The sequence below is a fragment of the Meriones unguiculatus genome, chromosome 3 (assembly GCF_030254825.1).
Source record: "Meriones unguiculatus strain TT.TT164.6M chromosome 3, Bangor_MerUng_6.1, whole genome shotgun sequence".
NCBI lineage: Eukaryota > Metazoa > Chordata > Mammalia > Rodentia > Muridae > Meriones > Meriones unguiculatus.
Window position 1 is genome coordinate 133,486,385 of NC_083351.1, and position 12,962 is coordinate 133,499,346.

The 12,962-nt window shown below is 45.5% G+C and overlaps 1 protein-coding gene across 5 annotated transcripts in view; it reads right to left on the bottom strand.

The window, feature by feature from the left end:
* Nucleotides 1-1,280: 1,280 nt before the first annotated feature.
* The window catches only part of Ntrk2 (neurotrophic receptor tyrosine kinase 2), a 325,590-nt gene continuing 313,908 nt past the window's right edge, over nucleotides 1,281-12,962 (bottom strand). For all 5 annotated transcript variants that reach the window (XM_060380556.1, XM_060380558.1, XM_060380557.1 and 2 more), the window contains 2 exons: nucleotides 8,569-8,727; nucleotides 1,281-6,846 (listed from right to left, as the gene is read on the bottom strand). In XM_060380556.1, coding sequence (XP_060236539.1) covers nucleotides 6,661-6,846; nucleotides 8,569-8,727 — 345 coding nt within the window. In that variant the 3' untranslated portion in view covers nucleotides 1,281-6,660. The remainder of the gene's footprint in view (nucleotides 6,847-8,568; nucleotides 8,728-12,962) is intronic.

The following is a 12,962-nucleotide window of genomic DNA, read 5'->3' on the forward strand; positions in this document are numbered from 1 at the left end:
ATACCTTGTCACAGTAACAGAAAGCTGACTGACAATGGCCTGGACAAGCCTTTAGTGCAGACCTGTATGTGCTTATGGAATCAGAACCCAGCAAAGGAGACACATGAACACGAAGATGGACTTATCCAGGGAGGTAGAATCTGGTGTGTTGTGGCCAGTGAGCATCAGAAGCAGCCAAAGTCTGGAATGGTGAGGAACAGGTTCTCCCATGAAGCTTTGTAGGAAGTACACCCTTGCCAACCTTTTCACCTGCAGACCCTGGCCCCTAACACTGAGTAAATAAACTTGTGTTATCATAAAGTAGCTTATTTGTTGTAGCCACAGGAAACTAATCATATAGCTGAAACTGTACCTGGCGACCATTCTTTCACACAGCTAACTCACACAAAAAAACCAGCTCGCCTGATTTCATAAAGCAACAGTACTTCAGCAGTGATGTCCACGCTGAAGAAGTCAGGCATCTTAGGGATGACGAAAGGGGTACTGGGGAGAAGAAAGGCTAGATATGATATACAGAAAAGTCAGGATTCTAGAACCTATGGCTTCAGGTTTCGAGTTTTCATGGGTATCATTGTAACTGCAGCAATGACAGAGATATGAAATGTGGTATAGCATAGTTAGGACTTCTCCATTATATTATGTCTGATCAAGGTACTGGTGATTAAATTTTCTTCCTTAATACTCTTTCCTTGAGTGAGATACATAATCCTGTTTGAAAGTTTGAACCATATGCAGCTCTGAACTTGCCAAGTTTTAATTTGGCCATGTTTTGGTAACCTGGAGAAATATGCACCCTCCCCACTGAGGAGAGGAATGCAGGAGACGACGTTTAAGGGTGTGCAGTCTGGGGCATCCACATCTTCAGGAGCCTGTGCCAGGAGAGCCTTGGAATGCTTTGATGCTTCCCAGAGTACCTGGGAAACACTTCCCCTGCGGGGTCACCCAGCTTCCCAGGGACACCTCAACCCTAGGCTGCTGCGACACGCAGAAGACACCACCTGCCCTTTTAGAAACCATGGGTGTGTAACTGTTAGGTAACATCATGGGACACACTGGGCAACAACATTCCGGGTCTGCAATGACAGTTAAAAAGTTCAGGTCTGTGAGATCAGACAGCATCTCCCTCTCAGAGGCCACCTGCTCTCACCGACTCCGGGCAATCAATGAACACCGCAGGCAAGCCCGGGTCCTTCTCTGAAGACACACGCCTTTAAAAAGTGTGCCCTACCCTGCCAATGCCCTCTACAACTTTAAAGGTAATCATTGCCACTTCTAGCCCCTCTTATGGAGGATGTTATTTATTGTAAGACATCGTTTTTATTAAATACACTGTAGTACAAGAGACATTCCATGTCAGGTTGAGAGAAGCTGGTCACATGATTTACAAACAAACTTTTTTTTTTTTTAAACACTGTATTCAGGTGTCACTTTGAAATCAGCCAAGATGCAGCGAGTCTCAGTAAAAAGCACTGGACCTCAAAACAGATTGCAAAAAACAAGTAAGAACCGGTAAGAATCGGCACAGAGACGTCACATTAAAAGGGAAATAAACCAACTGAAAAGATAGAGTTCTAAATACCAGGTCACCATTGGAGGGGGGGGAACACATCTGCAGAGAGACGTTGAAATGAGTGTGTGTATGGCCCGGGTATATACAAACATCTGTCGGATGCTGAAGCAAATGCAGGCATCCACACCTCTAGGCAGATCTGTAAGGAACTTGGGGAGAAATATTTCACCAGAATATGTTCATTCCTTAAGGGAGTACATATTTAAAATTCACATTTAATTCAAATACCTTGTATTGAAAATATTTCCAGCTGTTGTATAGATTTTAAGCAACAGTTAGCTATCTGAGCTGTAAGATAGAGCCCTCTACATCATTTTGTTCTTCCATCTTCCACGTCTTTCCTTCCTGTTCAAACATATAGTTATGAGGAGCTTATAATACTTCACCTAACATGTTGACCATTCTGTCAACCTCCACTCAGGATCACTTTATTAACTCACAGACCAAAGAAAAAAAAAATAAACATGGACCTGGCCCAGAACGCATAGGCTGCAAAATGACGTTCCCATCTTTTCCATCTTATCTCCTGAGACGCACGTCAAGATGGCAGCATAGTTGCTTGGAGGTGGTTGTGAGATTCACAGTGTTTCACTTGCAACACGTTTACATATATGTAAATTTTTTTTGCTTCATGTTTGTGATGAATTGACCAAAATAAATACACAAATAAATAAAGTCAAGGAGAAAGAAGAGCAGATTGCAGCAGCTAAGAATAGTCAAGATGTTGACTTTAGCAGCAGCGATTGATTCCAGCCCTGACAACTAGAAAATATGCCTTCCTGCACTATTACCGTTTTAGCTACAAACCCCTCCTGCCCCAGTTCTTTACAATAACATTTGAAATTCATGTGCAAGCTAACACAACCTGAGTCTCTCTCTACATTCCAGTTATACATTGTGAAGAACTGGCTTTGACTGCAAACTTGGACATCTGGGGATTTGGGTCATTAGCCATTCCTCTCATGAGATTGCCTTTATCAGTGATACAGGGCCAAACCGAAGGTCAAGTTTGGAACTAGAAGCCCTCTAATAGGGGATAAGGAACGGGGAAGCAGAGCAGTGAGGGTACGTGTGTCTGTGCTGCCATTTTAGCAATCAGACATGACAATGCCAGGTGTTGCTGGCAGTCCCATTTGCCAACGGAGAGGCTTAAGACAAATCTGCCCTTAATCAGGGACCCCACTGCTCTGTCCTTGGGAAGGACAGTAGTCCACACCATGGCTCTTGCTTGCCATGTGGATGAAGGACGACTTCAAGCTGCCCATCTTGCTATGGATTCTTGGATGTTTTCTCATCAGCCTTCAAGACACTTGTCTCCCAACAACAGTACAGTTTGCATCTAGAAATGCTCAGTCTCTGAGCCCAGTGTAAAGGGATTAGAGCAGGAAAGGCGGGCACAGCACAAATGTGCAAATAAAAACTCAAATTCTCCTCCCCAGGACTTGTACATAAGGAGACCATTAATTAGTCTGCAGCTTTCCTTTGCAGAGAGCCGGAGAACAGACTCCGAGTAGACGATGGCTTTCAGTCAGTTTCGGGGAACATGTGACTTCCAGCACATCTTCCGCCCAAAGATGGCACAGAGTGCCTGGTGCAGCCCTTACCCACATGGAGGATGGAAATGCGAACTGCCACACAACGCTGGAAAGTTTTGGTTATTTAGCAATTTTTAAGCAAATTATTCATATTGCACCCTACTTATAATTATTCTATTACCATGTGCCTATATGTTTATACATAAACACACAAACACACTACATATGTGCATTTGTATATGTATAAATCAAGTGTTTATAACATATATTATATATATGTATATAAGTACATGAAAACACCCCACGCGGAGCTGATGTGAGCATGTGCGCATGAGTGCTACCCTTGGTAGCAGTGTTGGGAGCGTTCTCGACATGAGGCCGATGGCAGCATCGGCGCAGGACTCAGCAGACGCCAGAAGCACTTGATGTAACATTTCATCTGCTGCACTGCATGTTTCCTTCTGTTCTAGTGCCCAGCTGGCCCCACAGACATGCTAACGTGCCTTCTTTCCCGCATGTCTTGTTTGTTTGCTTGCATGTCTGAGTGGGCCGACGTGGGTGAAGCCCGTGCTTTGCCCTCTGAGCTTCTGAGTCTCCACTCCCTCGCAAAAGAAGTGTGAATAATTCGCCAACACATGCAAAAAGTGCTCAGAAACCATCAAGCAGTTAAGAAATGGAATGGATGTGAGACTGGGTTCATGATAGAGATTTTGGGTGGCTACCACCATTTTCATCCTGTTTGGAGAGGGATCCATTTTAGAACAAGAATGTTTCTTTTCTAACAATTAAAATACCACACAAAAGGGGGATATTAGGTGAATAAAGACAATTATTTTAAGATGTCCTTGGCTCATCCAACTACTTTAAAAGAATCAAATGCTCTTTAATGCTCTAAAATGGGCACATATTCTTGAGACAACAGAGGGAATAATATAATAATAATAATGATCAATATAAATAACTATAAAATTTTGCACTTGCATAGACACTTTCATTTTAAGACCTTCAGGGACTTGTCAAAAGTGTAAGGAATTTCTCTTTCTTTCTCTCTCTCACTCTCTCTCTCTCTCCCTTTTTTCCTGCTGAGGAAAATACAAAGCTGGGATGGAATGCTCCCCCATCTCCCTTACAGACCTTTGACGTAAACCCACACAGCCTCTGTAGCCTTGGCCTCTTACAGCGTCATCTCTTTTGCTCTCTGCTAAGCAACTTGCAGCTTTTTCTCCCAGCGCAACCGGTCAGACTCGGACTTGACAGACCTGTGCCAGTTCTTAGGTCATGGCTGATGGAATCTAGAAAAGCATGTACTTATCTGCCCTTGCTTTACTGCCGCCTCGCAGCTCCACAGTGTTTAGACAGTACCGTGGGTCCTTTAACGATATATACTTGACTAGATGTCACAGAGATATGGCTTTCGTTATTTTATTATAGGTATTCTGGAGGGGGGTTGTTTTAATGGACAAAAGGAACAAGTAACTCCCATCTCTCGTGGGCCAGTGCAGCAGAAAGGACCATAGCATCTGCCTCATGCAACTCCTCACTTGAGTGGGCCCTACTGGATCACCTTCTGTTCTCTGTTCATTTACACGGCGTCTTTTTCTTTTTAAATCTTATTTTATCTTATTTTGAGAACCGGCTTTCATAGTGTATACAAGAAAGCGCAGTGCTCTAGAAATTAATGGGCACACATGAAACCTACCCAGGGCTCTTGCACCTTCAGAAGTAAATACCAAATAAAATACTCTGAGGTGAATTAAGTCATTCCCTTCCAAGCTGGCTCGTGTTACAAAGATGGCAAGTGTTTCAAACTTCCCCTCACAGAGGGGGACAGAGAAATGGAAGTGCTGTTCTCCCTCAGTCTAACTGACTCGAACTGTAAATTTCTACGTAAATTTACCCTCTCTTTTAGTAAAACCAATGACCGCGCCCAGGAGCGCATCTCCGGGCCCCGGCTGGACACAGCCTCCCGCTGTAGCTACACCATGTCAGTTTTAATTTCTTCTTTTTAATGGAGTGTTGTTAACAAAACAGCACACTGACAATGAGTACATTGGAATGAAACTGCTCTCCCAAACAGCCCAGTGTGAGGCACTTGGTCCTGTGCACACTGAATGTAAACTCAGGTGGTCTCCCAAGAGAGCGTTCCCTTCCCTCAGGGATGAATTGTGTCTGCCCCACGGTCCAGTAGGTTTGAGGTGGATGAAGATATCCAGGCTTCAGTGCACCTATTCAGTAAACCCATCACCAACTGTAGAGTGCTTTCAGCTATTGATCTGGTTACATTCCCTAAGTTGCATAAGTTAGACCTTTTATGCATCTACAGGACCTACCACAGCTGGAACAGTAGTTTCTGCACATAGGTATTGATTGACAAAGACCATGCACAATTTTGTTTGCACAGCTGAAAGACAGGTGAGAGTGGAGGGTTGGGGCTGGAGGGAATTGCTGTCGAAAAAGTTCAAGGTAGGAGAAACTTGCCTCCAAAATGAGAATGTCTTCTGTCATTATCAAGGACTCAGATTTTCCCAACTGACCCTGAAATAATATCTGAGCACGAAATCTACCTCTTTTCAATTGAACTTGACAAAGGTTTGGTAGATAACACTTGAGAAACACATCAACTCTATCACCATGCCCGGCCACAGTGTCTGAATGTATGATGTGTTTGTCTGGGTCCCATGGAAGCCATCTTTCCTTTCCATTGTGCGCCACTGTCTGTGACTGGAAACTCTGTCTGTGATGCAGAGTTCAACATCGTCTTTCCTCCTCAGAAAGGTCCTCAGGGGACTGTGCCGGATGCGTTCCTCCAAGCCAGTGGTTTCTGGATTTTCCTAAGCAGGACTGACCCCAGCTCATCCCATTGCTCGTTTCCGGTTCTCTCATGCCATGGTTTATGGCAAAGCTTCTCTCTCTGGTTTTCATTTCCCGCAGATAAAGTTTTCCCAAATTGTACACAACTTTACCTTCTCATACACAGGCTAAAGCCATCAGAAAAAAATCAGAAGAGTATAAATAAATAAATAAATAAATAAGCAAATAAATAAATAGAAGTGAATCCACAGAAGCCCCGTGTCTGTACATCGGAAGTGACGGTTTAAGTCTGATGTTTGATTTCCCTTTTTTCATCCACATCAAAGGCAGGAATACAACAAGGCATTGTTAGTTGTGGTGGGCAAACTGGAGTGTCTGCTGATATAACAAATTACGTTTGTTAAGGCCTTTGTCTATGTACAGGTAACAGGAACACAGAAGCCAGACTGATCAAGGAGAGAGGCTGAGGACCGTGAAGCAGGGGAAGACCAAAAATAAAAGGAGAAAGGGCTGAAGAAAGAAACAAACCAAAGGAGATGAGAAGAGAGAAAGACAATGCCAAAAGCGAGTTAATACTGTCGGTGGATGGAGAAGTGTACGCTGCTCCCCTGAAGCCGCTCCTTGTCCTGTGAATACTGTCAGAGCTCAGGACAGCGAGGTCACTACATCAGCGGCAGTTAAGAGGTTCATCCTGTCGGCCAGTCTGAGGAATGTGTTGGGAGGGACGGTGTGGGGAGAAGGGCCCTAGCCGAGGATGTCCAGGTAGACGGGAGACGCCTTGGCCAAGTTCTGAAGGAGGGTGTGGATGCCTTTGATGCTCTTTCTCATGTGTGGCTCCCGCTGCCAGCACCCCAGCATCAGCTCGTACACCTCCTGGGGGCAAGTGCGCGGCCGCTGCAGGACCCGGCCCTGGGTGATGCACTCTATCACCTGGAGGGAGACCAGATACAGGTGAGCCAGGTGCATGGAAATGTCAGCATAGGGGAGCAAGGAAGGGGCCTCTCCTTCATCTTTGTAGAAAGTCCACCCAAGACCCTGTGCTTACTTATAGAGGATGGCATGATCATTTGTGCTTTTACACATACAGTGTGTCCTGATTCAATCAGGACAATTAACTCACGCATCTCCCTAACCATTTACCATGTCTCTGTGCTGGGAACCTTCTTCCCCCTGTCTTCTAACCTTTCATACAATGCCAGCTTTGTTACAAGGAGTGAATGTTACTCCACTATGAGGTTCTATCAGCTCCTCCTGACGGGTTACCAACCAGTTACCAGTTGAAGTTTTGTTCGTTTAAAATGTTTCTTTTGTAGTTCTTCAATGAAAAGATAACAAACTTAAACACTCTGCCGTCGCAGGACAGTGCTGCAGAGTCCCAGAATTTGCTCTTCCAGTGTACCTGCGTGGTAGTGCTGTCACACAGCTTTTCTCTGAATCCTCACACCAATCTTCCCCTCATGGATTTCCATTGAAAGAGATGGGGGAAGGGGGTTGTTTTTAGTTATGGTCTTGCTATGTAGCCCAGGCTGGCCTTGAACTCATGGTCCTCTTGCCTCGGCCTCAAAGGAAGCCCTCTCCTTGTTTTCTCACAAGGAAGTGGGCCACCGTTATTTCACAAAACTGATAAAGACTCAAGTTATTCACAAAGGGTTCTCCAAATTCCACACAGAAACTCCCATATTTTCAGGTTTCACCAGCTGGGGATAGACCCTAACTTGGTTTTGTGTAAGGTCTGACTGACAGGGACCTTGTCACAGCGGAAGTGACTGGGAGTCCTGGGTATCAGAGCTGAATTAAAAGACAGTCAAGGATGTGACAGAGACAGGAGACGCCCGGTCGAAGAGCTGTGCCTCAACACAGACATGCTGCCGGCTCTCTGCATCCTGGGGTTCCAGCTTGTGCCCAAACATCAGCAGGTTGAGGATACATGGGATATGACATCTGTACTGAGAGCAGGCAGACCTTTTTTCTTCTCATCGCTCCCTGAACACGCTGCGTGAGTGATGTTTGCCTGTGGGTGTGTTCTGTTGCTGTAGGTAAGCTGGAGACGAGCCACCCCAAAAGAGATGCCCAGGTCACCTGCAAACATTATGTTATTCTGTGTTTGGAATTTGAGTGTTCTAAATTTTGGTCTCTGGGGGTTTCTTGGAACCAGTTCCCACGGATTTCAACATGAAACTATTCTTGGCAAAGGAATTGGAATGGGCAAACAAATGCTTGAGACTTTCACCAGGAGTTAATGTTCTAGAAAAATCTGAAAAAGGGGAGTATGTTGTGACTTTTCTGGAACAGTGCAGGGACCCTTGCCAGATGGAGCGGCATGGATTGATGGCTGCTAAGGCTGCTCTTAATTTATTGGATGAGCTATAAAATCATTCCTCAGCCCTGTCATTAGAGGGAGCAAGGCAAACACCTTGCCTCTTTCCCCAGAATTATTAAAAGGAGGCTGTGGAATTCAGATACACAGCAGGCTCTCTGGGAAGAGCTGCTGACTCAAGCAAAACCACATATGACCATGTTCTGGTTCCCAGCTCAAGAGCCCTCAGACCATGGCTGCACCTTAAATTTCAGCTCTGGTGGTGGTGGTGGTGGTGGTGATGGTGGTGTGAGTGTGTATGTGTTTGTGTGTGTCTCTCCCAAACCATTGCTCACCTCATTGTTTGATAGCTGATACCAGGGTTGCTTGCCATAGGTGAAGATCTCCCACAACACAACTCCCAGGCTCCAGACGTCACTCTCGGTGGTGAACTTCCTGTACATGATGCTCTCTGGGGGCATCCAGCGGATGGGCAGCATGGTGTGGCCACCGACCTGGCGGGAAGACGTGAATAAGAAGCATCAGTCATCTGGAACCAGTGTGGAAGGCTGCTGTGGACAGGGTTCTTTCACAAACTTTCCCCATCATCTCAGGGAATGGAGTTAGAGGGCAGAGACTGGTCAAAACATTTAAATATTATTTGCGATTCCCTTTTCTTCAAAGCCAGAGAAGAGCAGAAGGCATTACATTGATGTGTATTTTGGATATACAAGAGCCCATGTGCTTTCTGTTGGGAGGACTGGCCCATCTATTGGCAAGCACAAAAATTTTGACCAAGATAATAAGCAAAGGGCCTTGCATGCCAGCCTAGCAGTACCCAAGATGGAAATTACTATCCCCATTCCACTGACAGTCAAGGAAGGCACATGAGCTTTTGGACTCAAAACTTTAGATTCTTCTCTATGATAGGGCGATGCTATCTAGCTTATCAAAAGCAATAAATCAATTTATTTTTTTTAAAAAATACCCACTTTAGTGAGAACACAAGCCTTGGCATCACCTGGAGATAGCATTGGTACAGCCATGGAAACGTGACTGGCATGGGAGGCTTCTGTGTGGTTTTTCTACACCGTGAAGGAAAGAATGCCATTTCTGGTTTGCTGCTCATTAGTCTGCCTGGTTTAAAAAACATGATATGGTTTCTATGCAGTAGTTATGTGGCCTGTGGATCTTATTTCTCATCCGGGCAGCCCTCTGGCACTGCCAAGACCACAGGACACACAGCCTGAACGCTCTCGAGGAGACATTTCCGGGATTAGACATGACTTGACCTTGCTCTGGGCTGTCTCCTCCTGATTCCACGATGCCCTGGTCTCACAGAGACCCTTCGGTTGGCCCTTCATCTCCATGCTGAGAACGCTGACAAAGAGAAGCTGATGAAGGACATGGGGGAGCCCAACATTTCCCAGGGCTCACAAGGACTCATGTGGGCCCAAGGGTAAATGATGCCACAGGGCCTGGCAGCCTTTACCACAGCAAAGCGAGGGCTGCTGTGTGGATGGGCAGAGACTGGTTCTGATACTTCCCAAGTCCGGTACAAATCCCCTCTGGCCAGGGTCTGAACACTGGCACCTGTATTTTTCCAGGACTTCCGTGTCGTGCAGCCGTCTCCTTGGTGTTCCCTGAGAACACACGGAAAGCTCTCTGCTGCTCTCAGCCGTCTGCCCCTGCTCATCTAGTTTCATGAACTTACACAGTGCTTTCCCGAACTGCAGACAATGAGAGTGCACCACTAGTTGGCGTTTGCCCAAGGTGGCACCTTGAACACGAAACATACAAGTCTAAGGTCAAGCTGTCCCCATCGGCCCTCTTCACCCACACAGGACACATTTCCTCGGGACCTACTAAGCTTCTAAATAAAGTCCAGCTCCACTTGAGGGCGGTGCACAAACCAGGATGGGACAAAATCAAACGGGTAACCAGGCCAGACCTTACTCTGGTCTTAGCTCTTGCGACTTTTCTTTTCCTCTTTTCCTCAAAAAATAAAAATTAAAAAAAAAAAAAGCTTTCCTATCCTGTAGTTTATTACAGCAAGAGGCCAGAATACAGCTGGCCCCACTGTGTCTTGCTGTCCTTGTTACCTCGGGTGCTGAGACCACAGCAGATACTTTTCCACAGTATTTCAGCTGCCTACCACACAGGAAACCTTGAAGAAATCCAGTTTCTAGGAGCTGTTGTTACCTCTTGTTTACAGTTTATATATATGATAAAATATACATATATTATATATGTTACTGTTAACTACTGTAAAAAAAAAGCCAGAACTCCAGGGGTTAAAGCGAGACTTACAGAGTGACAAGTCAGACTTACAGAGCGAAGCCTGGCTGTGCTAAGTCATAGTGTTAAGGCATCAGAAGGGGAGAATGTTAAACAAGAAGATTAAGTGCCTGCTAATATTTCTGGGCGGGTTTAGTGTTTGGGACAGGCATCTGTCTTTGGGAAGCAGTCATTTCATTCCTGTGCAGGTCTTTCTGTAAACACCATTTATAAATGCGCTTTTCAGAAATCCCGAAAGGCAAAAGGCTCAGAAGGGCACCGGACTGTGTGGTAGAGAAGGATCCAGCAAAGGCAGGGACTGGATGAGGGAATCTTAGTGGAAAAAGATATAAACATTTGTTTTGTGGCAATGCTGAGCTTCTAATCCAGTTTGTGATCGGCACATGTTGACGTGTGAGCCAAAGTGTTGTGTTTTGCACACTGGCCCCTAAGAATAAGAACTGCCTCGGGGTTCTCGGGTCATACATCACCAGCCCACAGCTAGGCCCTTCATGGAGACTCCGATCATAGAGCATGTTCAAGCATCTGAAGAGTTCAACAAATGAGAATAATTTAACTTTTCTAGTTTACTAAAGCATATGAACACACATCTGTGGGAGAGTCACATTCTACAACCATAAACCTGTAAACTTTGGGGAGTGCTGAGCTCTCAAGATGCCAAGCTCTCCTTCCTGCCCGAGCATCCAAGTGGCACGCTGTGTTCAGCACCAATGTGTGATCAGACTTGGGACTCTAAACGTACTCTAGGCTATTTCCAACAGGGCTAGCGCTGACTGGTAATAACACTGCTTTGTGCCCTAGTTTCTCTTAACTAAACTGTGAGTAAGAACATTTGTGCCTCCAAGCACACAGTTGTCCAGTGGTTTTACAATCGTAATGCCTAAGTGCTTCCAAGGGTTGGCTCTTTCTCCGATGCGCTGTTCTTCCGTCAATGGGCATCAGGTATTCTGTCTCCATTGGGGGAAGAACCAACACACGTGACTTCCATAATCCTCAGCTGGCAGGGACTTCGAAGCTACACTGTACCAAGTGGACCAGAGACTCTGTCCTGGTTTGCTAGTGACCAAAGAAAAAGCTCTTGTTTCCCAACACTCATGTCTTGATTTACACGTTTTCCCATCAGGTCATTTATTTTCTGCTTAAGCTCTTTGGGCCAGAATTTTTTTATTATTATTATTTCTTTCCTGGATCTCTTTGGGGATTTCACATGTGCTTTGTAAAGAATGCTTTCTTTCTTCTGTTTTCAAGCATGAGTGATGGGATAATCTAACAAGAGTTCAGGCAGGGCCCACAAGTCTTCTAGGCCTATTTAGAACAATCCCACATGGCCCTTTGTGGCTCTTTCCTCAGGATTTTCAGGCATGTCACAAGAATAGACCCACTAAAGAAACAGTCACAGTGGTAGCAAATTGTTGTCATATTTTTGTTGTAGACACTTTATGGCTTTCCGTCCATATAGAACTACAGTCTACTCACGACAGAGTACAAGGAGACATTTGTTCTGTACTGTACTGCCTGGCAGCCTGCCCTCACATCCTTGCTTAAATATTTGCGAGACTGAATGTAATTCTCAAGTATGACACTGGGAGTCTGAGTTTTTGCCCCTGGTTGCCCTCTGGCCAGTGGTTCTGGGGGATGTTCCAAGAGTGAGATTGGGGCAGGCTGAGTGCCCTTGACTGTGACAGGCGGAAGGAACAGATGGGGAAATGGAAATCCAGCTAGTGGCAGGGCTCACTGGGCCCTGTGATTTAGGAACTGGTTCTAGTTCCTGACGTGCAACTAACAACCATCCTGGGCTGGTTCCACTGGTTAAAGGCCTAGGGCTAGGTTATCCTTGGGTTACTCCAAGTGAAAAGTGCTAGGCTTCTGTGATAACGTATCACTGCTGTGCGTTGCTAATCAGCCATTCCCAGACAGTATGTCACCCTCTGCAAAGAATTTCCATTCACCTATCCCAAGGTATCTGACAGATAGAGAAGATGCTGGCTTGCTTGCCCAGAGCCACTTACACACCGACTTCACTCTATCCTCCAATGGTCCAACATATGTTCTATGTACAGCCAGAAATCATGGATCCTCCCCCAGGGAAGACTTACTCATACTTCTTGCAAGGTTTGATCTCCCTGTAATCAAGGTCCTTTTAAAGGCAGGTTCATGCTCCACTGTTTTAAGGAAGCCTCTCTTCTATAGCTCCTTGGCTGTTCGGTGCCCTTAGTGTAGCTATGGGAACACGTCAGATGCTCTGTCTGCTAATACATTGCTTTCCTGAGAGGAACATCACTGATAAAGTTACGTCTAGCCGGCGGGGTTGTTGGTGAGCACAAGGTGGGTTTTTACAAGCTCTGCTGCTCTTGGAGAAAATTTCACAGTACGTTGTGTAAGAGGGCTTGGTATTTGCCACTGTCTGTCCCACCTCCGATTCCTTCTCTTAACAATAGATTAAACAAAGCCT